The sequence below is a fragment of the Phaenicophaeus curvirostris genome, chromosome 3, assembly GCF_032191515.1.
Source record: "Phaenicophaeus curvirostris isolate KB17595 chromosome 3, BPBGC_Pcur_1.0, whole genome shotgun sequence".
In the NCBI taxonomy this organism is placed as follows: domain Eukaryota; kingdom Metazoa; phylum Chordata; class Aves; order Cuculiformes; family Cuculidae; genus Phaenicophaeus; species Phaenicophaeus curvirostris.
In genome coordinates, this window is record NC_091394.1 from 21,033,002 (window position 1) to 21,055,961 (window position 22,960).

The following is a 22,960-nucleotide window of genomic DNA, read 5'->3' on the forward strand; positions in this document are numbered from 1 at the left end:
AGGAGGGAGGGTCCAGGGAAATACAGGCATGTCAGTCTATTTTTCGAAAATGATACAGATCTTCTTTTATTATACCCATAGTGTTGTGCACACCTAAAGCCATGAATTTATAAGAATTCCTACAGTTCTTATGAGCTACACTTACCCACATAGTGAGTCACAGCTTAAGACCTAGAACATTCCCTCCCTTATCTTACTGACAATGAAAATCTATCTTTAACTAAATTACATCACTAATTTTTCATACTATATTACTTATTTTTAGCATAGATGTTATTTTTGTCAAAATAAATAATATCCTCCTTCTGCTGTGTTAAAAAAAGAAAATGTTTAAATCATAATAAACTTATGAAAACAGAAAACCCATATATTTATTTACTGAATTACCATCAAAGTAATTATTGCACCTTGGGTTTCTTCAGTTTCTGGTCAAGTGTTCCAGATATGGGAAAGACAAAAGACAATATTTATTCGGTGTTCTATGCACATTAGTCCACTAACAACAATACTTACATTATCTATAGCTTTTAAATAGGTCAGTTCTCTCTTATGCAGCAGTTGTTAAACGTCACAATATTGTAATGGAGCGCTATCTTCAAAATTGTCTCTTCAAAAATAAATTGAAGCCTTAAATATCAGGAATTATCTGAAGGTAATAATTAAATTCTTCAGAGGATGCATCCTCATGAACATTTGCAGTAGCTTAACATTAAACAGTTTCATAAACAATATTTAGTACTGCATAGCCTTAGATTTGGACAACTAATTTTTATTTGGACTCTTTCTAGAGCCTCAAAGGTCATTACTTCTTGCCTTATAGCATCACTCATCTCTAACTCAACAAATTTCATCAGACACAGGGGATGAACTTCTCAGCCTCTTCAATAAGCCAATATATATGCTCTCCCACTTAGACAGAGGCTGAATCTGTTCCATTAATAAATACAGAAATAAGCTCCACTTTCCACAGACGATTCCCTAAGACACTTAGTGATTGCTTCTACATGGACATCAAAGTATCCAGTTTAAAAAATAAAGAAAAAAGATATTTGAAAGAGAGCATCATATACGAAGTATTTCGAAATCTTAGAAAAACAAACTTTTCATATACATGCAAATGTGAATATACTGAAATGTATGCAAGTATGTGCCCCAAATGTGGATTGTATCAGCTACCCTTTATTGCATATCACATAGTAGAAGCTGACTTTTCTTCACATGCAAGCTATGGCTAGTGCTACAGCAGTTCCAGGTAAAGCTGCTTTTGTGACGATTATATAAATGATTTCTGAACTGTTTGGTTCTGAACTCTTTGACTGGCAAAGCAAGCCTTTGCAAACATCCCCAACAATGGCCAAAATGTTAAAAAAGCATTGGGAAATAAAGGCAAAGTTCTGAGGGAGGCTGATCTATTAGATGTTTGTCAAGGAATAAAATAAAAAGCCACTTTTGATCCCAGCTTTAGCCAGAATAAAGCATGCCAGTAGCAGATGACATCTGAGTGGCTGGCAAGCACAATTGCATTGAATGTGAAGGCCTGTGATTCTTCTATGGCAGAAGCTAGATGAAAGCCAGAGAAAATATGGAAAGTTTTATCAATTAGTGGAATAAAAAAAAAAAAAAACCAACCAAAAAACCCACATGGAACCTGATAACACACAAGAAATGGAAGAGAAACTTATTCATGACAGACTACACACCTTGCATCTGAGCAGATAGGGTATCCTGAAAAGTTCACAGAGCAATCACTTTTCTATCTCATAGTCTTTCTCATTTACTGCCTGAAATGCAGCACGTACTCACTGTTCCCTAGACTCACAGATGAGACTTTCTGTGTATGGAAAGCAGTCTGACTACAAAATAAAACAGAGCTAATGGCATGGAAAGCACAATAACACTGGTTTTCTAGGTTAGGTTCACTTGAACTAAAACAACAACCTAATATGCTTTAAAATTTCTGCTACATGCATGAAGTTTTATCTGTCACTCCCTTTTTCAAATCTCAGAAAGTAAGCTTTTTTCTGGACTACTTTGCTGACACCTAGCGAGCCTCGGCTCAAACAGCATCAGGCACACAAGCTCCTAGAAAAAGAGAGAGGTGCTAGAAGAGTGGCTGTTCTTTCCATTCCACTTGCAGTAAAATATTTTATTTGGCCATGCCTGTGATTCAGCAGAACGACGAACAGTATGTCAACTCAAAGACCACTGTGATAGTGATGAGATGTAAAAATGTGGAAAGATGGTAAAGAGGAGAAAGGGAAAAGTACAATGACAAAAAAGTAATAGTCAAAGTCTTTCCCCTCTAAATAACTTTCCCAGCCTAAATAACTTTTACAAGGATGACTGACTCAAAAAAACTTGCCACTAGTTTTGGTTTCAATCTTTTCCTTTTTGTGCCTCACATATTTAACTGGGATATCTCAGTGCCTGTAATTTTCAGCTAATGGCTTCTTTGTTGTTTGTTTTTAATGTAAAATAGGAACTACAGACAACTCCTTATTATTGTTCCAAAATTAACTCCAATATAATCCTACCATGACAACAGTATAAACATGTCACTTCATCCTTGGCTTAGTTTGGGAGAATGACAATTTCAAGTGAGATACTTGGCTTCCATGAAGCAGCTTAATATTGCCTAAGAAGCAGGCATCAGTTATATGGTAAGACATTTTCTGATGTCAAGAAATTCTGCAACTTACAATAGATGCAGAAGTATTTTATTATTTTTTAAATCAACTTTCTCTTTTAAATAGAAATTAAACAATGGAACCTAAGTGCTGACTAGCTGTGACAAAAATTATGAATAAGATTGCACTTTATTCTCCTGAAAAACGGCTCCCAACAGGTCACCATCATTAGTCTTGCATAAAAAACAAGAGAACCATGCTGCTACCCATGGTCATGTAAGTTAGTCTCTTGAGAGCTGCTGGTCAGGAACCTTTAGGTCTCCCTAAAAGAACTTACCACCTGTCTTTCTGAAATACACAGTTTAACAAACTAAAAATGCATAATTGTCAGGATGCTTAAAAACACCTATGCAGAGAGAGTTGTGCTGCTCTAACTTTTCAGTATAACAAATTCAGGGTAATTAAACTTAACTTCACTGACAGAAAAGAAGCCACCAAAACACCTACTATGTAGTTCTTTGTATCATAAACATAACAGAGATGCTAAGGATCGTGTAGGTTGATATGACTACAGTAGAGAATACACAATTCTGCTAGTGAAAGAAATTAACTAGTGCCTACAGTGTGAGTTTTTCTTCCAACAGTCATGACAGTAGATATGTTTCTTCTCTCAGGCACCACTCAAGCTGTCCACTGTGGTACCAAAACAGTCACTGCTACTTTCCTTTCTTACCAGACTATTATTTTAGCTTAGGCACTTCAGCCAGCCAGAACTTAATCCTGCAGTTAAATAGGAAGTTCAGTAGCTTTATTTCTTTCTCCAGGGAACAATAATCAAAATAAATATTTCCAGCTAGAGAAAAGAGAGCACTTAAAAATGCTCTGGGATTATAATCTTAAATCACACATATTGGCGGCTGAATTTCTGAGATGAAAAAGCAGATTGTGTCCAAAACACTTATATGTCTATAATTTGTATTTCAGGCATGTAAGATTACCAGTTATTATTGGCAGCCAATGATAGGACTCCAGGGAATGGCAGGAAGATGTGCCACAGAACATTCGTGTTCTTCACCCAGAGGGTGGTGGAGCACTGGAACAGGCTCCCCAGGGAAGCAGTAATGGTGCCAAGCCTGACGATATTCAAGAAGTATTTGGACAACACCCTCAGACACATGGTGTGAATTTTGGGGCTGTCCTACGAAGTGATAGGAGTGGGACTCGATGATCCTTGTGGGTCCTTTCCAACTCAGGACATTCTATGATTCTATGAAAGATAAAATTGGTCAGACAAACCATCAGCTTTTTATGTAGTTTTGCTTTTTAACTATATTAAGAATAGTATATTTGAGCATTTAGGTCCAGACCTTATTCAAAGTCTCAGTGTTTAAGCAGCTTTTTGAAAGCTGCAATTAATTGTCTCTAAGTGTAATATACACTTAATCGCTTAACAACTTAAGTGGGATTAATTTAACATTTCGACTTATAGGTCAAAACCTACAAATCAAAGATGCTACCACATGACGTATTTCACTTTTATCCACAATGAATTTCAGACTCAAACTCTATTACACAACTCAATAAACAATTACCTTAAAGTTCCAAAGTAAGTGATTTTTCTGTTGATAAATTACATTTCTATCATCAAAAGGCAAATTAAAATTTTCATTTTGTACAAAAGTTTTTTCTTCTCATTAAAAGTATGCTTTTACTCTGTACATATTTAGTATTTTTCATAATCCACTTGGTTTGACCTGAGCTGCAAAAGATTATTCTTAGTAGTTAATGAAAAAAGTGGACCATTTAATGTGTCATTCACTAAGATTTGTATTAATTGTAATTGATATATCCAAAATTATTACTTCTACATCTCCACTTTACTATAATAATTATGGGCCTTTAATAGTATAATCAAGGAAATAATAGATTCCTACTGGAAAAAAAAAAAGAAAGTGAGAAGAGAAAGAGGCCAGGCAAGATGGTTTTGTCAAACAAGTTCAGGAGCACAGATGCTTTTATTTCAAAAGCTTTCACCTTAACCTTGTTTATATGAATGGTAGAAACTGTTTTGTTCTCCTTTCTATTGTCTTGATCCCCCTTCAGATTTCTCTTATCTCCACTTAATGCTTTCCCTGAGAAAAAGCATGAAGATGTTTTTATCGACTGTCCCATTGCTGTAGCTTGGCTTGTAAACCCCACAAGGTGCAAGATACAGCAACATGCACCAAAGCCCTGAATGGTCTAAAAATAAAGACATTTGTACTACTTCTATGCTTTTCACTGTCAGAGCAAATACCAACAATTTAATCCTTGGAACATACCTGATTTCCATATTCCCAATGCACCAATACTAGAAAAAGAAGCAAAACTGGTGTGATTCAATTCACTGAGAACTGCATCCAAATTCCAGATTCCCCCAATTCCTCAACATAAACGGTTAAATGCTGCCATTTTCAGTAAAGCTATAGGCACTGTGAATCTATCACACAATCAAGCCATCAAGACACTTTGGAATGGTAACAGAATTCTCTAAGATTTGATACAATAATTGAAAATACAATATATACCTGAAATTTTCCTACACAGTGTGAGAAAAGCAGAAGTACGCTATACGTATCTAAGATCCAGCACCTGCATAACACTGACAGACTTAGCAACAGGTCGTGTTGTTCAATACACAAGTGGCAAAGGAATGTATTTTAATTTAATATTAAAAAAATACATTAGAAAAAATAGTTTTCATTACAACGCAGCTAGCCAGGAATGCCTTAACAATACTAAAGAGGCAGGCACACCACCTTTACATACAGAATACGTTTTTGATTCATTTGAATAAATGCTTCTAGGAAAAGCACAACAGTACAAAAAATGGAATAGTGAGACAATTACCCTGTTGCATTGTAAATATGTGCTCTTGTAACACATACATTGTTAGAAACCAAATGTACACCAAATTTTGTAAAAAACTCTGCCTTAAAATAAATCTACAGACACATTGGAGAGAGTCCAGCAAATGCACGCAAAGATCATGAAGGAACTGGAGCACCCCTCCCATAAGGTAACCCTGAGAGACCTGAGACTATTCAGCCTGGAGAAGAGAAGACTGAGGCAGGATCTTATTAAAAGGAGGACAATCACTTAAACCTGCCTAAAAACAAAGCTCAACTCAGTTTTAGATTTCTCACTCAGTATGTAGGGATTAAACATAATGTTTATTGTGCTGACATGAAGTAGTGAAACCCTAAAGCCAATTAATAAATTTTTTGCAATCTATAGAACACCAACCAGCATGTTTCTTCAGAAGGATTTCATTGCCATTATGTTCTGTCATACCTACTCCTACTGTGAAATTTCTTCTATTATGCATAGATCATGTATTTCTTAATTGCCTTTTCACTTTATCCAAAAAACAAACATGCTGAACTTCAAACATAATTCAGCTGAGACGTCTTGCTTTGCAAGAACAAACAACAGCTTTATTTGCCCTTGGGAAGGAAGTATTACTATGCAGAATTTGGAGATGAAAATGCAAAAAAGGAAAACATATTTCAACTGTTCAGTGTTTTACTTTCTTTCCTTGTGAAATTTGCTTGTTTGCTCATTTTGTTCCAGAATAATGAAATACCTTGTAAATGCTTAAAATGAAAACTCAACATGCAATCATTCTGATATACATTTTTGAGCTTTATTATTCCAAAGCATAGTGTCAAGATGCAAAGCAACTGATATCACGGGTCAAATGAAGTAAATGTTTTTCTTCGAAGGCACAAAGTTATTGCAGCTTTAGTTGCAATGATTATTATTTTTTCTCATCTGCGTATTACCTGCAAAATACTTTAAGTCAAACCATAGTGATTTATGCAAGTTAGAATCATAGAATTATGGAACGTTTGGGGTTGGAAGGGTCCTTTAAAGGTCATCTATTCCAATGCCTCTGCAGTGAGCAGGGACATCTTCAACTAGGATCAGGTTGTTCAGAGCCCTGTCCAACCTGACCCTGAATGTTTTGAGGGATGGGGTATCCAGCACCTCCCTGTGCAACCAGCTCCAGTGTTTCATTACCCTCATTGTAAAGAATTTCTTCCTTATATCTAGTCTGAAACTACTCTCTTTTAGTTTCAAATCATTATCTCTTGTCCTATCACAACAGCCTCTGCTAAAAAGTTTGCCCCCATCTTTCTTATAAGCCCCCTTTAACTGTTGAAAATTAATACAAAGGAATCAATTTTTGCAAATGACAGCTCAGAAAAGGGAGATGTATTGAACACATCCTAATTCATCAAACATTACTAAGCATTCTCTGCACATATACTCTTGTCAAAATCTCACATAATGCTAACGGGCTTTATCATCAGTCAACACTTACTTTCCAATTACATATTGATCAGATTAGAAAAGAAACTGAAAGATAAGTTGAACCACTTACGGTGCCCTTCCGAAACTAATGTACTTCTACTTTGCTGGAATTGCAGTTCACTCCAAGCAAGCGAGGTAAATTTGATCTAACTCAGCTTAAACAGAGGAAAGTATAATGTGATGCGATGATACAGTAAAAAGATATTCCAGGTTAGATTTTTCTCAAAAAAGTACACTTTTTATACTTATGTTATGCAAGTTGGTACAGGAGAGATTTTTGTGAGAGGAGCTATATATATTTAGATTCTTGCAGCATCTTAACAGAGAAACTCAAACCTTTCAGTTATTTGCAGGCAATTCATGTAAAACCAGTGTCTTAACAAGTTCTACTGCCTTCTGTTGAATCACATTAAGCTCTTTTCACTGAAGGTTAGTTTTGTAACTCTTCTTTTCTTGTGTGTAATTTTTCTTTTTCTAAGATAGCACCTTTGAAAAAAAAGTCATGTTTTTACATCAGCAATCATCTGTTGTTTTTCTAGTCAAAGTAGGATATCTCATACCTTCTGACATCAAAAACTATTTTAGTTCCTGGAGTGACTGCAACAGAAATAGTAACTTTACTAAAAACTTAAAGGGCAGCATTCATTTCAAATAGTAGCTCTAACTAAAAAGTATTTTACCCATGTTGTTCTTCCCACACTTTCTTTTGTCAGCTTTTCTAGTGCTGGTACAATGGATCTTTGTTTGGGATATTTGTCTAAAAGACTGAATATGCAAGTAAATATCAAGACATTTCTATTTCTATTTGCAGACTTCACAGGGAAATTTAGATTGGCAACATGTATTAGCTGCTTAGTTTTAAAATCTAAGATTTTCATCTTCCTTTCTTTTTATTAATATACAGACAGACATAATACCTTATCACTTACACTGAATGCTTTAACTTTATTCTAAGAACAAAAGGTATAGAAAAAGGTACTATAATAGTTGGAAAATTTTGAGGGAAAGTTGCATGTTGCAAATTAAAAGATCCCAGAAGCTCCAGTAAATGGTACATCTTAGGATCCACAGACTTGTCAAGAACTATGTGGGTTTTTTTACTCTGTTTAATAGACATTCAGTTTTACACAACTCGTAAGCAACTTGTCTCATATGAATCCATCTCTGCAACATGGGGTTTTTTTAAGCCTTGTATACATTCTAGAAGTCTTCAGATATTCTTTTACTCCTATAACATTATGGTTAAAAATTAAAATGTATCTGAGTTGTAGTCCTTTTCCATGACAACTGTACTGCTAATTTGGAAACACACTGTACAATGATAAAAATTTGGCTTTTTTTCTTCTTCCTTATAATATGTGAAAGTGGATAAAATGACAACAGTGAGAACAAAATGTTCAATGTGAGTGACCTATGTGCTAAAATGTATAAATATAGGCACAGAACTTAGGTGGAAAAGTATTTCTGAAGAGAAGCTCAGAATACAAGACCTTTCTGTACAGCATAGCCTACATAGTGTAGCATGTATTTGAAAAATTAAGTTGCTTATTTTAGAATATTTATAAATTTTATGAGGAATTTCAAAGGATTCTGATGAAGCCATAGTATCTCCACCTTATTCAGAAAGTTATATTATCATTAATTGCTAAGATAAACTTGTATAACATTTGTTTATAAATATTCTCCAAAACAGACACATTTATCATGCCAAATACCAGAGAGAAAAGAAAGGAATAAATTCTGTGATCCTATATTTTTTCAGACCCTCAGATTTATAGCACTGCATGCTTAAAAACAGCACAGCTGATGTCTATGCATGATTTTTATTCAGTAGCCCATTCAGTATCAAAAGCAGAACCAAATACAGAGAAAGTGCATCCAGTTCTATAATATGTTAGGGCTGCTTATTTTATTGATATTCCTTTCCATAGAAGCGTTTTATTACCCACTTCTGCTATGAGGACAAACAAGAAACCGTTCATTTTTTCACCTGTTTCAAGCCAAATATTAGGGAGCAGTAAGAACAGACTCCTTGGAAAGGGATGGCAAGGGGTGGTGATTAGTGAGGTCACTTTGGATAGAGTGGGACTGGTGCATGATATAAATTTTATGGAATAACGGGGAGGCAATGTGCATGTTTTGGCTGGGATAGAGTTATTTTTCTCCATAGTAGCTAGCATGGCACCATATTTTGGATTTGTGCTGAAAACAGGGATGTTCTAGTGTTGATAACACAGAGATGCTTTAGTTACTGCTGAGCAGTTCTTACACAGATTTGTGGCCTTTTCTGTCTCTCACCCCACCCCACCAGGGAGTAGGCTTGGGGGAGAAGTTGAGTGGGGACAGGGTGGGGACAGCTGACCCTAGTTAACCAGCAGGATGTTCCAGATTGTATGACATCATAGTTTGTATATATGAAGCATATATGTTTCATTTTTCTCACAGTGACTTATTTAAAGGAGAAAAAAAGAAAAAAGAAAGAATAATTCCAAGATGGAAAGACCTCTACAGCTAGAGTTTCAAACAGAATCAATGTTCCACCTAAGTTTCATAACTGGTTTGACTGCAGAAAAGAATGCTGAAATATCCACGAAAACACAGAAAATTCTTTTGTATTCTAATAATTTCTATTTCTTTAAACATTAACTTTAGGCAAGGGATACATTTAGCATGTTTATTTAATAAACTAATTAATGCACCCTTCAAATTCCATGTATTATTAGACATAAGATTGAAAACAGATTCTCCATTGCAGCATTTATGTATGACAAAGGCACCAGAAGTATTGGTCCTTTCTCCTTCCTCTTCTGAAGCATTTGTTATTGTGAATGACTCGTGGAAAATATAGTGCTTTTTGATAATTAAATAGGTGTGCTTAATGTGTGAAGTCAATAGTGTTCAACTAAATAAAGCTGCTAAGATGTCTTCCTTAAGACAGATTCCTATGTGAAAAGTCTCCTGTGCAGCTGAGACATCAAAAAAGCTGAAGCTCATATGTAAAGAAAAAAGGGAAACAAAAATAATTAAAATATAAAATCCAAACATCGTGAAATTAGAGCAGAAACAAAGCTAAAATGGATGCCATAAAAATAGTAACCTCAATGAAGATTGACTCAAATCTGGTGTAATAGCACGTGAAAAAATATCCAAGATTTCTTATGGAACTACCTTCTTCCTATTCACTACATATTTGTAAGTCATGAACCAGATAGTAAGGAATTCTGGCAGCTGTCAAGTGTTTATTTTCCTATGTAACACAGTGAAATTTTTCTCCAAGTGGAGCAACTTTTCCAGTCTCACCTTCCTTATTTAGGCAGCAAGCAAACCAGAAACTATCCTCTAAGAGATAAATCTTAGAATATCACATGGAGCAATATTAACTAAAATGAATGAGCAACTGAGTTTACCTTACACACACACACAAACATATATATAAAAAAATAAATAAAAGCTGTGCATTTAACTACTTGAAGGAAAGCCCTGATACAAGCATATTTACCACAGAGACGTAACAACATTCAAGCCAATTAATCTTTATTCAGGATAAAATTAAGCACACAATAGTGAGCTAGGTATATGAAATATTTGTCATGATTTGTCATAGCATTAAAGGTAGTACTTCAATCTATTTACCAAAGCTAATACCACTCTAAGAGTTTGCATTTGTAAGCCTATTGTAGAGATTTATTGAGAACAATTTTCTACAAATACCATAATGGAGTCTATGCCTTAGAAAATAGATTTTGAGAAGCTATTCACTGTATAGTAAACTACATACTGATGCTTACATTTAAGAACAGTGAAGAACTCTTAGAAACATTTTCTTTCACATTATTTGATATCACACAGAAGTGCTACCCCACGCAGTACCCAGTGCTCTGGAGGCTGAAGGGTTTTAAGATCCACAGCAGCAATGTAATTCATATCTGTTCGAACAGCCTTTTTGTAGATTGGACATGAATACAGACGTGGATCTTTTGTAGCTGAAAAGACAGTAGAGACATAAAACCCAATGCAACTAGGTTGAAAAAAAGGGTCCTAAGGGATGAGGCATAAGGCAAATGTGAAATTAAAATTAGGTTCAGTAGCACACAGCTCTCTATCACCATCAAAGAAAGCTCTTATTTATTCTCACACTGTTCACTACTGTGTTACTGCAAGCTGAAGGGCACATATGGCTTGAAATTCCTGTAGGTTTAAGATTTAATATCAACACCTAAGAACTGGATGTAGCAAGAAATGTAAATGGACTCTCTAGAGTGATTAGCATTATTAGTAGTTCAATCTGCCCATTGAACATTATTTCTCATCAATATATTAATGTGCCAAAATAAAAAATGCCCTATTCCAAACAACCTATTTTTAAATGCTTTAAGTATTTCAGAGAATAAATTGTCAACTTCTTCACTGCAGAATTTGAAGTGCAGTCTGCTTGTGCTTAATACTCGTGTACATTATTCAGCATCTCGGCTGCTTTCACAGTGATCATGCCTCCTATAAAAGATCAACTACACAAAATAGCAAGTAAGCAAGCTTTACTTTTGGAGGTGGAATGCTTTTCAACTGAAGTTTCCAATTTTACACCCCTATTCAACAATATTTACTATTTTATATGCAACACACACACCCCCCATTAACGTAAATCATAAATTTTCATAAAACAGCACTATCCGTCAGCCCCATAAGTTTCCTTTCATAGAATAACAGAATGGTAGTGTTGGAAGAGACCTCTGTAGAACATCGAAGTCCACTCCCTCTGCTAAAGCAGGTTCACTTACAACAGGCTACAGGGGAACATGTCCAGTTGGGTTTAGAATATCTCATGAGAATGAGATTCCAGAACCTCTCTGGGCAACCTCTTCCAGTAGTGCTCTGTCACCCTCAAAGTAAAGAAGTTTTTCTTTATATTCAGGTGGAACTTGGTGTTTCAGATAGTGCCCAATGCCCCTTTTCCTGTCACAGGGCATTATTCTTACAGTCCTTTCCTGCCTCAAAGACAAAACATTTTCCACACCCTCATTGCACCTCTTGCTTTCTTCTGTTATATCACAAACATCCTTGCTCAGAAAAACAAAAACAAATGCATTCTTAAAAATATAGACATTACATATATATATATATATGTTGTGTATACATACTTTAATAACTTTTATATAGAGATATATGCCAGAAAGTAGAGAGCTATCTAAATATTAGGAGTACCAATTACCAATTATTAAGCAAGACTGAAAGCCTCCTCTGCTGAAAGAGATCCAGTATGTATACAAGTAGCCACAGCCTCACGAAATGCCTAGAGCCCAAAAGACTTCCATGCAGTTGAATAAGAAGCTACATTGAATTCTATCAAAATAGCATACTTTATAATACAGTTACTTACTGTTATTCTCTGCATATATCCTTATAACTGGCATCATCTCGAAGAGCACCTTGGGCTTAGATTCAGTCAGCCTCATGTTTCTCCTGTCCCAACCGGCTCCTTCCAAATACAGCCCATACACATACACACCTTCCAAAGGAGGGCTTGTAATGTCGTCCTTCATCCACTTAGTGACCTCATTACACAGCACTACACTGTCAAGAGCCCATCCTTTGTTAGCCCTTGTTATTTCCTGCCCAAAATAGACAAAAGTATGGAGGTTACATTTTCACAGGCACACAGATCATTTTTTTCCAAGCATTAATCGAAAACATATTTTATTGTCACAATTTATAATTTTCAATATGAAAAAAACTTTTCATGATATCCATGTTTACAGGAGTTTGACTTCACTCCAAGCTAGTGATGACATGGTACTACAAGAAAGTACTTTATCCACTAAATTTGATTTTCAATTTTTCTGCTATATCCAATATCTTAAGACCATATCAACTAACAGAACCACCAAATTCCAAAGGTAACTGGCTCTTGTGAACATGAAAATTTTGCATCTTTTATGAGATGAGAATATATTAACTACATGTGCTGAGTAAATAGTTCCAGTGACAAAAGCAAAAGGCATACTTTGCTGCATTTTTTCTGGGCTTATCTTCTTTCTCCTGTACCTATACTCTTCATTAACTGTATTCTTAATAAGGAGTAAGAGCTCACTCAGCCTTAAAGCTACATAAAGAGACTGCAAGAAATTCAGAGAAATCTTGAAGATAGTCATGCTGAAAGTTCAACACGTACCTTAAATTATTCAGTGAGTTAGTGCACTGGACAACACCCCTTTATCTTGCCCAGCTCCCCACTATCGCATGTCACTTAAGTTGTGCCAGACCCAATTTTTATCCTGGACTTACAAATATCTTCCAAGACCTTTTTTTGTAGTAATCGGAATTAATGTTTGCCCCATCCTACAGTTAATTTGCTGTTTTAAAAGAGCAAAGATCACTCTGACTCTTCATCCTTCTGATTTCTATTTCTTCCACCATATAGCAAAGCCCAGAAAGCCACTTTGTTTTTCACTTGGTGTGATGGATGCACTCAACTCCCATCCCTCTAGCTTTGAATCAAACCAGTAGCAGCTTGGTAAAAAGTCAAGGCCTGTGTTATAGCTGGGCCAAGAACACCTCCAGAAAACCAATGAGGAACAAAGCAACAGTGAGAACACTGATTAAGTTGTGGGTATAAGGAGCCTCATGCATACCTCTCCTATTGTATGCAATTTTACTATGAGCCACTCACTTTTATTCCATAAATACGACGGTCTAAGTGAGCTTACTTTGAGCTCTCCCTGCTAGGTCACATGGCTGCATGGAATGATCTCCCTTTGTGCTGGGACAACTCTCAAGGGTGCTTCTCAAAGGAATGAGATCTTCTACTGATGACAGTCACATTTGAATCCTTCCTGGATGTCTTCTGGACTGCACACCAGGTGATTCTCCTCTCTAGTAGGGATTGGTTGTTTAGCTTAAATAAGTACCATTTTAAATAAAATATATGGGTAAATAGTCTGTAAGGGTATAATTGCCCAGGGATTTCTTCATTCATGTTGGCCTCTCTCCCTGGAGCTGATCATGCTGCTGTACCCCTCTATTAACAAAATACGATGTCAGAGAGTCTGCTTTGTAAAATCTCAAATTCAAACTTTACACAAACCTCACACTGGATGCCCAGATGGAATGTAAATAAGTGAATTGGGGAGAAGCAAGGAGAAAATTTGCAATCTGAGTTAAGTGACATAGAGTGTGCACATATCATTTAGATATAAACACATATAACCCAATTTTCCCGCTGTATGTTTCCTTCATGTAGTAAGTGATTGTCATTGAACTCTGTGAAGTTGCACTTTTATCTAAATACGGATTTTGTCCTAAAAAACTCATTTGCAACACTTGGGACAACAGGTTGCTGGGTACCCGGATTCTCTTTTTAGGGACCCAGAAAACTTGTAGATTCCAACTGCTTCGGATCCTGCTATTAAACCCTTTCCACAAGCTTGGGTCCAAAAGAAAATCCCAGTTTAGGACTGTTTACTCAAAAAGAATATCTTGTTATATAATTCCAAGGCAATATGTCTGCAATTTTAGTAGAAGTAGTTCACCAGTTAGAACTTCAGTTTGGTAGATGAAGATTACACTACCCAGACTTCAGAGCAAGAGGGGAGATTTTCCTTCTCTGCAAATCTCCATTCTCTCCCCAGAAGTTCACTTTTTTCTGAGGTCCCACGTGATTCCCATCTGAGTATTCTTTCCTGATTTTACAGATTTGACAATTATTGTCTCCAGCATGTCTCTTTATGCCAATCAACAGACGTACTTTTTGGCTCCTTTTAAAGTAAAAGTAGTTCACTTATCAAATCCAAATAGCATTCTGAGCAACCAATGCAATCATCAGGTTAACAGAGATGTATACATTAACAAATATATCAAACTGCATATTTAGCATGCATTAACAAAGGAATCTCTTTCCCCCTTCATGAAGGGCAACTAAATCAGCTACTGAACTGCAGTAGCGTACCTTAAGACTAATTCTGAGTAGCTGTCCTGGCAAGTGTCCAGCCAGGTAAGTACTGAACACAGACCAAAACGGAGCAAAAAAAGTAAAATAATGCCAGAGGCTTTTCACCTCTTCTCAGTGATATCTCAATGGTAATACGAGACATTACTTCTCCATCCAACCTTAATAAAGCTGTAAGATAGCTCCCACATACACGGGTCTTGGTCAAAGTAGGAAATATATTTTAAGACATTAGGGGCTGATACACAAAAAAACATGTGCAGAGGAAGAACACTTCACTCAGAAAATGTTAGATAGTCGAGAAGTCATGTATCTTCCCTGCTGACATGATAGTCATGTATATAACTGAGCCTTCATCATGCTATATACATTTTTTTTAACAAAATATATCAAAGAATAAGCAGAATAAGAACTTAAACACAACTTACCTGCCTCATTGCAGTTAAAAACCCTTGAGGATTAAAAAAACCTGTCATCCAGAAGCAATTTGGTCGGCTTACAAAAATCCAGTTGTAAAACTGGTGGTTTCTTTCTAGAAGCTCAGTAAACCAGAAACCAAGAGTGCTGGAAGCCCAAGATGCCTAAAAATAGTAAGCAAGGTGTTCATTTTTTTATTTTATTCCACAGTTTTAAAACATCATATTCATGCCAAGAAAAGGTTTATTCCTCACAAGGTAGTAAACAACATAATATCAGCAAAGCATACTTAAAGCTCATTTTTCAGATTTTAACTTCTAATCTGATAGACAAATGTTGCATCCCACTAAAACGTGAAGCAAATTCTTGCTCTGTTCAAATTCATGCCTACAATTAAATTTAATCACGCTTAATTCTTCCTGTGGTAATTGTCTGGTTTTGATGGTTTTGCAAAATTAGGTAGCTATGTAAACTGGGAAGAAATTGGATACCTGTCTTTCTAAAGCTAAGGTCAATGCATCGCAATAAAAGTGTTTCTGCCAAAATTGTTCTTCTGAAAAGAATATATGAATATTTATGATGATTTTTCTCTTTGAATAGTTGTACCTTACTTGTGCTGTGAAGTATCTGCTTTGGTCTAGGTTTTGTACCATTAAAACACTTTGTCATTAAAACCAAAACAAGCAAGTACCAAAAAACCTCCCAGTTTTTCTTTCCTTCAGTTGCCATTACAAGCACTAGTTGCCCCTGAAAACAATTTCTATAGCGAAACGCCGAGAGAGCTGAGTTTGTTTAGCCTGGAGAAAAAAAGGCTCAGAGGAGATATTATCAATGTTCATATCTCATGCACAGAGAATGGAAGAACATAGAGCCAGATACTTCTCCGTGATAAGAGAACAGGCAATGGGCACAAGATAAAATGTGAGAAATTCCATTTAAGCCTAATAGGCTTTTTGGTTGGCTGCTCAGTGGTTGGTTGGTTGTTCTCTACAGGGTGATCAAACACTGAAACAGGTTGCCCAGAGAGGCTCTTGACTCTGGAGAGTCCTAGGAAACCTGTTTTAACTGACCCTGCTTTCAGAAGCAGGGTTAAACTAGACTATGTCCAGAGGTCCCTTCCATCCTTTACTATTCTGTAATCCTATGACTACAAGTCTTAATCTCAAAGAACAGCAACAGTGTCGTCCACTAACGTGGGTGATCTTTTTTAAAATCCATCATCATATTTAAAATTATTCTCTTCTTTCTAGCTTTTAATCCTTCCAGTATACAATAGGCTGTTAGAGTAGGAAATAAAGGCATGTCCCACATTCACTTCGATTTTCATAAACGGAAGAGGGCTTGTTTTGACTGTGTTTATTATGCCAACAGTTGCACAGAACTGGTTAACACTCTTTGAAAAAAGTATTTGCTGTATCTCTAGCAGCTTAATGTACCTCCACAGAATTATTTATTTCCTTTCAAAACCAGTGATGTAAACTTACTTTTTTCCAGCTAACAGGAACCTTTCCATCATACATGCAGTCTAAAGCATCCCTCAGATTTTCACTCATAACAATTGTCCCATCGATGGCAAGTTTCAGATCAGTCAAAGTGCTTCTCACTAAGGAGATAACTCTCTGCATTTGTTCAATCTCCTGCCGCAAAAATATGTTCATAGGCTCAAAAGCTCCCATGGTCTTTAGTTTCTCTTTCACCTGTAGGTAGAAGACCAAAGATCCTTTGACAGAGGTAAAAAACAAAGTGGCTTTTCAACAAGGTTAGGTCCCAATGCAGTTTTTAAGACATAATACTTTTATTTATGAAGTTAAATAGTAAGATTGGCATCTTCCTTGAAATATCTGAAGGACAGAAATACAGGATTTGTTACAAGAGAAATCTATGATATTGACACTGCCTACGATTTTAGTCTAACTCATGATTTAGCCTGCATCTCATTCTATGAGCTGATGTCATTGATACATAGCCCATGTCAAGGATTTCAGCTTTAATTCCAACAGAGTTCCCAAGGTTCACTTTGGACAAACCACTTTGCCTCAGCATAACAGTGCTATTTATCAGACAGATAGTCTTGTATTCTAATAAAACTTACTGATAGGTGAGATAGGTGAAAAAATTATATACACCAGGTATTGAATCCTATACAGAGTACTAGCCCTGTTCTTGATAATATGCATAACCTTTCTAAGTTTATCAGTATTTTGCTGCACAAAAGGGAATTTAAATATTTTTCATCATGTGAAATAGTTTACTGTTCCACATTCACTTTTATTAATACAAACTAAATTTCAATTTTTCATTTCTGATCAGAGCTGATCTGCCCCAAAAGAGCTTTCATAAACTTAACAGAAATAACCGTACCTATCCAATGACACTACATATGTTTTATTAAGCCATATACATATTCCTGGAGATGTCAAGCAGAATTTGAAAAGAGTTGGACCAGCAAGTTAGCCCATCACTAAAGCAGTTCTCTTCTGAGAAACTCAACAAATTGCAATTCTTTGCACACACCTGGTTCAGACATTTGGAAAGCCATAAAGCTCAGGCTTTTAGAAAGACCACGGGTCAGAAACTTCATCAAGTGAATAATTTTGGAAGACTGCTAGATAATCAAAATTCCAAACTAGGATATGTTAACTCATCTGTTCAGATAAAATAATTATGCTCTTTGAGGGAAGGAAGATTACATAATATAAAATGGCGTAGCCTCTTCTCCTTCTCATAGCTTAACATCCTGACAGGAGAAATTCATACACCGCATTGCCTTGTATCAGGTCCTCATGCTAACTTCCATTAAAGAGTAAGTAAAATGACAGATGACTAAAGGTAAGAGATTTCACTCTCCATGAAGGATATGGCAGGCAAATTATCTAACTCATAAAACACCTTACTGCCTAGATGAGCAGGTGGCTTCTTTGGGAATCTGTTAAAATACAAACATAGGTGTGAACTTCTTTCTGATGACACACTGGGGTGATTGACATTCATCTCATAACAGAAGTGTGGTAAATGCTTTATTAGTGACATAACTAATCTTAACTTGCTTTTAAGCTTTCACATATATAATGAAACACAAAAGTTCAGCATCTGCTGATATAGGGAATATAGGAAATTTAACTATTTTACAAGCATTTTCCTCTCATTTATTTGAAGTTCATAACCAGCCTCTCCTGCGAAGACCTGTAGTGTCAGCATCCTAAAATTCTGAGGCCCTAAAGGACAGCTAAGAACTATGGAAAGACCCAGAGATAACACAAATTGTCCAAACGCTCAAACTGTAGTCTTCAGGAGGAGGATACAGAATACTGTTGATTGGAGTGTCCATGTATCCAGTCATCAATAAATGTCTTCTAAGTGTAAGAAAAACCTGTCACCTTGAGAGTCATACCATCTTCCACATAAACAGAAGGAAAGTTGCTATTTCAGAAAAGAAATGGTCACAAGGCAGCAGGTGTCCACTAAAATTATAATTACATAGGGTATTATGTGTTAATATGGGTCCTGAGATACTAACACTAGGCTTCAATCAATCAAAGAAATCACTTGACAAGCTTTTCAGCATTCACTTCACTGAAGAAGAAAGGAAGCTAAAAATATCTTCAGGACGTAAGCTGAATCTGAAAGCAACACATATATTAAAGCTGTAATGTTTTTAGAAGCACAGATACGCTTGCAATGTGGCCTCAGCTCTCTACAGAGTCAACAACCTTAGTTAAAAGCTGATTATCCTACAACCCCCGTAGTGCAAATGGCAACCTAAGCATTAAGTGCTTTAATATTTTGAAAAAGTTCTTCCAAAAACACTTCAGTGCACATTTGGTGACTTCATTATAAATGTTAAGAGTCTGGTCAGGCTCCTTTAAAATACATTTTGAAGTATTGCCTGTATTAATGAATTCAAACACACTTTTAGAAAAATGAATATCATTACTTTTGTTTTTTTAACCATAGAAAGCAAGATGAAGCAAATGTTTTTGACAGAATTTCATTAACTCACTTCAAATGGTACATAATCAGCTGGCAGCTTTTCCAGCATATCATCAGCCAGTCTGGCTACAACGGCCTCTCGGGTTTCATCACCTCCACCAGAGCTATCTTTGGGTTGAATACTGAGGATGAGGTCCAACACGTCTTTGGAAAGTTTACTTTGGTAAGTGATATCCGCATTGGGGTGCAAACCAAACACCTCTGGTGTGTCATAAGCAGGAAGACTCTACACAGTAAAATGCAAAAAGAGCACAACTGGAGATGGGCTTATAAATTAATTATTACAAAACAAAACAAACACCACACAACAAATAAACACACAAACAAAATCCCATCTTTCACACTGTAAAGTAAGAGGCTAGATCTTTTCTAACTGTCCTAAGGCAAATAACTTGCTGTGATCGATTTTTTATGCCAGAGCCCAAACCACATCAAGGTTAACAACAAATTCAGTTTTAACCTCTTTAAACTATTTTACTAGATGTACTTCCATATATCTACACTTTTTTTTTTTTTCTGTGAGGTTGTACCCAATGCCTGGACTCCATTGAGATACGTCCCTTCAAGCAAGTCACATGAAAAAGAAAAGACTCATGTCATGACAATGATAATATTGATGACAATTAGGGTACTCAGAAGAAAAGACAAAATAAAGGGGCTCAGGAACTTCTGAGAAACAAGTGAACTAGGTTGTTTTGTGCTGAAAAGCTTTCATTTACCAACCTGTATGTACTGAAGGTACTGATCCACTACAGAACATTTTGGTATGCTGTATCCTTTGTAGAAGCTGAACTCCTGACTGAATGCATTTTCACTGAACCAAACCTTTACAAAGGTGTTCATAAGTCTTTTGTCATAGTCATCTGTCACACGGCCACCATACTGGATCTCACCTATCATGTAACAAACAGTACTCCAGGAGATCCCCTAAAACCAAGCAGAAAACCCTGAATTTAGCCGATCCCCTTCTCATCTATTTACATCTCACTTAGTAAGAAAAGCTGATATACCAAGTCCTTCATCTCTGTCCCTTTTGGAAGAAAGTTATTTTCTTTTTTCCTATAACCCTGCATTCCCAGAAATACTCCAAGTATTTCTCAAAACAGAACCTGTTGACAACTAATTCACCTTCCCCACAAAAACATTAATTACCTTCTTGGCATTTATGCCATCCAAATGGTTTTGAATGAACTGCACAGTAGCATTGAAATCAGCTTGATTAAACTCATAGGGTATATTCCAACCCAGGGATCCAAACTTGCGCCTTTCTTGAACAGTGGAGTGTAGAAAGGCTACAGCATACAACATTGGTTTCCACTGCACCATGTCACTGAAATCCAGTAAATCCTGGCTGATACCTGTTGATTGTAAGTGGGCTTTATAAGAAACACAGTAACAGTATTTTTCAAAACTGTTTAAACCAGTGTTAAAACATCACTCCTACAGATATTCAGTTGGCTATCTGCTTCTCCAAAGAGTATATTATTGTCCTACAAAGTGTTCTATGCTGGAGACTATTAAGTTTCTCAAATTAAAAGAGTAATATGCAGGAAAAAAAAACAACAGCAATATAATAATAGTTTAATTCATATCAAGTTGCTTCTGCACAGACTCTTTGATCTTTATTTTATGTAAGGTAAAGAGTACTTAATGTCCAAAAAAAGTTAACATGTCACTTGTCTGCCAAAAGACACAAGAAGACTAAAAATTTGAACACTTTGAATTCAGATATTAGAAGAAAACATCTGAGAAAAGAAAAAGCATTTCTTATTTTGCTGTCCAGTTCTGGCAAAAGAACTTCAGCAGACCTCCTCTGCCTTTTAATTTTCACAGCTTCTAGCTCAAACCAAAGATCAAGATGAGTCCTGGCATCCTTGTGATCAGTTACTCATACTAGCTTATACCTACTATCAGTGGCTACAATGTGACCACATGATAAAACCAGAGTGTCCAAAAATGAGCAAAATTTATTTCCAAATAATTTACCACACTAGCACTCACTGCTATATGTTCTCTTTAGTCCAGCTCTCAGCCCTTGTGGTGGTTCATTAGTAAACTTAATTGACATTTGAAGAAGGTTGATGGGGAACTGTTTGTGAATTTCAGTTGTCATCCATAGTCGAAAGCTTTCATGGACAGTTTCTGCCTCTATTACAGTGTCCATCAATTCATCCAAAAAGTCAAGTCCAAGGTGACAGTTTTGCAGAAGTGCCCAACCTCCCTAGTTAAAAACAACAGAATAAAAAGTTATCAACGTTGTTTACAAACTGTAATTACTTTTTATTACATAGGTTAGAAACAAAGCCAACTACACTATACCAAAACACAGCATGTTTAAGTGCTTATCAGAACTGTTAAAGGAAGAAATCCTCCACAGCTAATTTTGCACCACTGGCTCACCAAATCAAAACCAAGTCCTAACCATTTGATTTCACATATATTTCATGTATGGAGACCAGTATCCATATTAATGGTACATATGCAATTAACGAAATATATTTTTCTCCAAAAAAAAAAAAGCTCATGTGAGCTAAGCTGTGGGCTGTTTCTTCTGGAGGCTTTATTGGCTGGTATGGTTTTCACAAATGGTCCATACTTCTCCAATATGATCTGGTCAAGGTGTCCCTGCTTTTTCCATTTCAGTACATTTAAAACATATCAGCACTATATTCATGTCCAGATAAGCACTGATAAATCTTGACTTATATAAGGGAGTTCAGAAGTAGGTTCAAAGGGCAAGCTGCTAAACAGTGTTCCTCATAAGGGTCACAGACTTGGAAAACAAGCAAATATATATACTTAATTTATCTTTTACTACCCATCAATAGATATCAAATTTTATCATATGAATTACCATACTTCCTAGCAACATCCCACATACCTCTTCATTAAGACAGTATATGAGACAGTGAGGAAAAGTAACTGCATTTCTTTTAACTAAAAAAAAGGAGCTCTCCAACTCTGTCTTTTGAATTAAATTCTTCTCACGTGAACTCCTAACTAGCTCTTAATGTGAAGTTGTCAATTGAGAATCTGAGGCAAAAATCAGAAGAAAACTGGTTAGACAGACAGGGAAGAAGCTCATAACACAGGAGTGCAAAAAGTTTAATCTGTTCACATCAGCAGGCACAGCAGTACTACCAACTGATGGGCAAAGTACGCTGAATTGAAACATCTCAACTTTTCTCATACAGAAAATTTAATTCTTTAAATCCTTCACGTTTCACTTATAAAATGCTTGTGCTATCAGATTGTCCATCCCAATTAAAAATCCAGACTACAGCAATAGAAAATATTTTCTATAAAGCCTTAGTTTTCTTAAAGTTATATAACTAACATAAGTACACTTGGAGTAAATCTTCTTCACTTAACAAAACATGTTTGTATTTCTAAAAATACAAAAATGAAAAAGTGTTGTGAAATGCTTGCTGAAGAATATGTAATATTCAGGGAATCCAAACAATCAAGTCAGCTATGTTCATCAGCCAACAACCTACAACAAAAATTCCATTTCATATGAAAACCACTGATGACTACACAGTATCAGAAAGCTTGTTGTGGCCAATTAAATGACTGTGGAAAGATAGTTCTATTGCTTAGGACACTTATTGATACAAGTAAATAAAAG

At 35.9% G+C, this 22,960-nt stretch overlaps 1 protein-coding gene across 1 annotated transcript in view; it reads right to left on the reverse strand.

Annotated features, from left to right (window-relative positions):
• Positions 1 to 10,445: 10,445 nt before the first annotated feature.
• Positions 10,446 to 22,960, reverse strand: part of DNAH5 (dynein axonemal heavy chain 5) — a 121,879-nt gene continuing 109,364 nt past the window's right edge. The window contains exons 72-79 of the mRNA XM_069853488.1: positions 21,334 to 21,553; positions 20,485 to 20,690; positions 20,056 to 20,259; positions 19,343 to 19,558; positions 16,827 to 17,039; positions 15,354 to 15,506; positions 12,361 to 12,592; positions 10,446 to 10,966 (exon numbers count right to left, since the gene is read on the reverse strand). Coding sequence (XP_069709589.1) covers positions 10,815 to 10,966; positions 12,361 to 12,592; positions 15,354 to 15,506; positions 16,827 to 17,039; positions 19,343 to 19,558; positions 20,056 to 20,259; positions 20,485 to 20,690; positions 21,334 to 21,553 — 1,596 coding nt within the window. The 3' untranslated portion in view covers positions 10,446 to 10,814. The remainder of the gene's footprint in view (positions 10,967 to 12,360; positions 12,593 to 15,353; positions 15,507 to 16,826; positions 17,040 to 19,342; positions 19,559 to 20,055; positions 20,260 to 20,484; positions 20,691 to 21,333; positions 21,554 to 22,960) is intronic.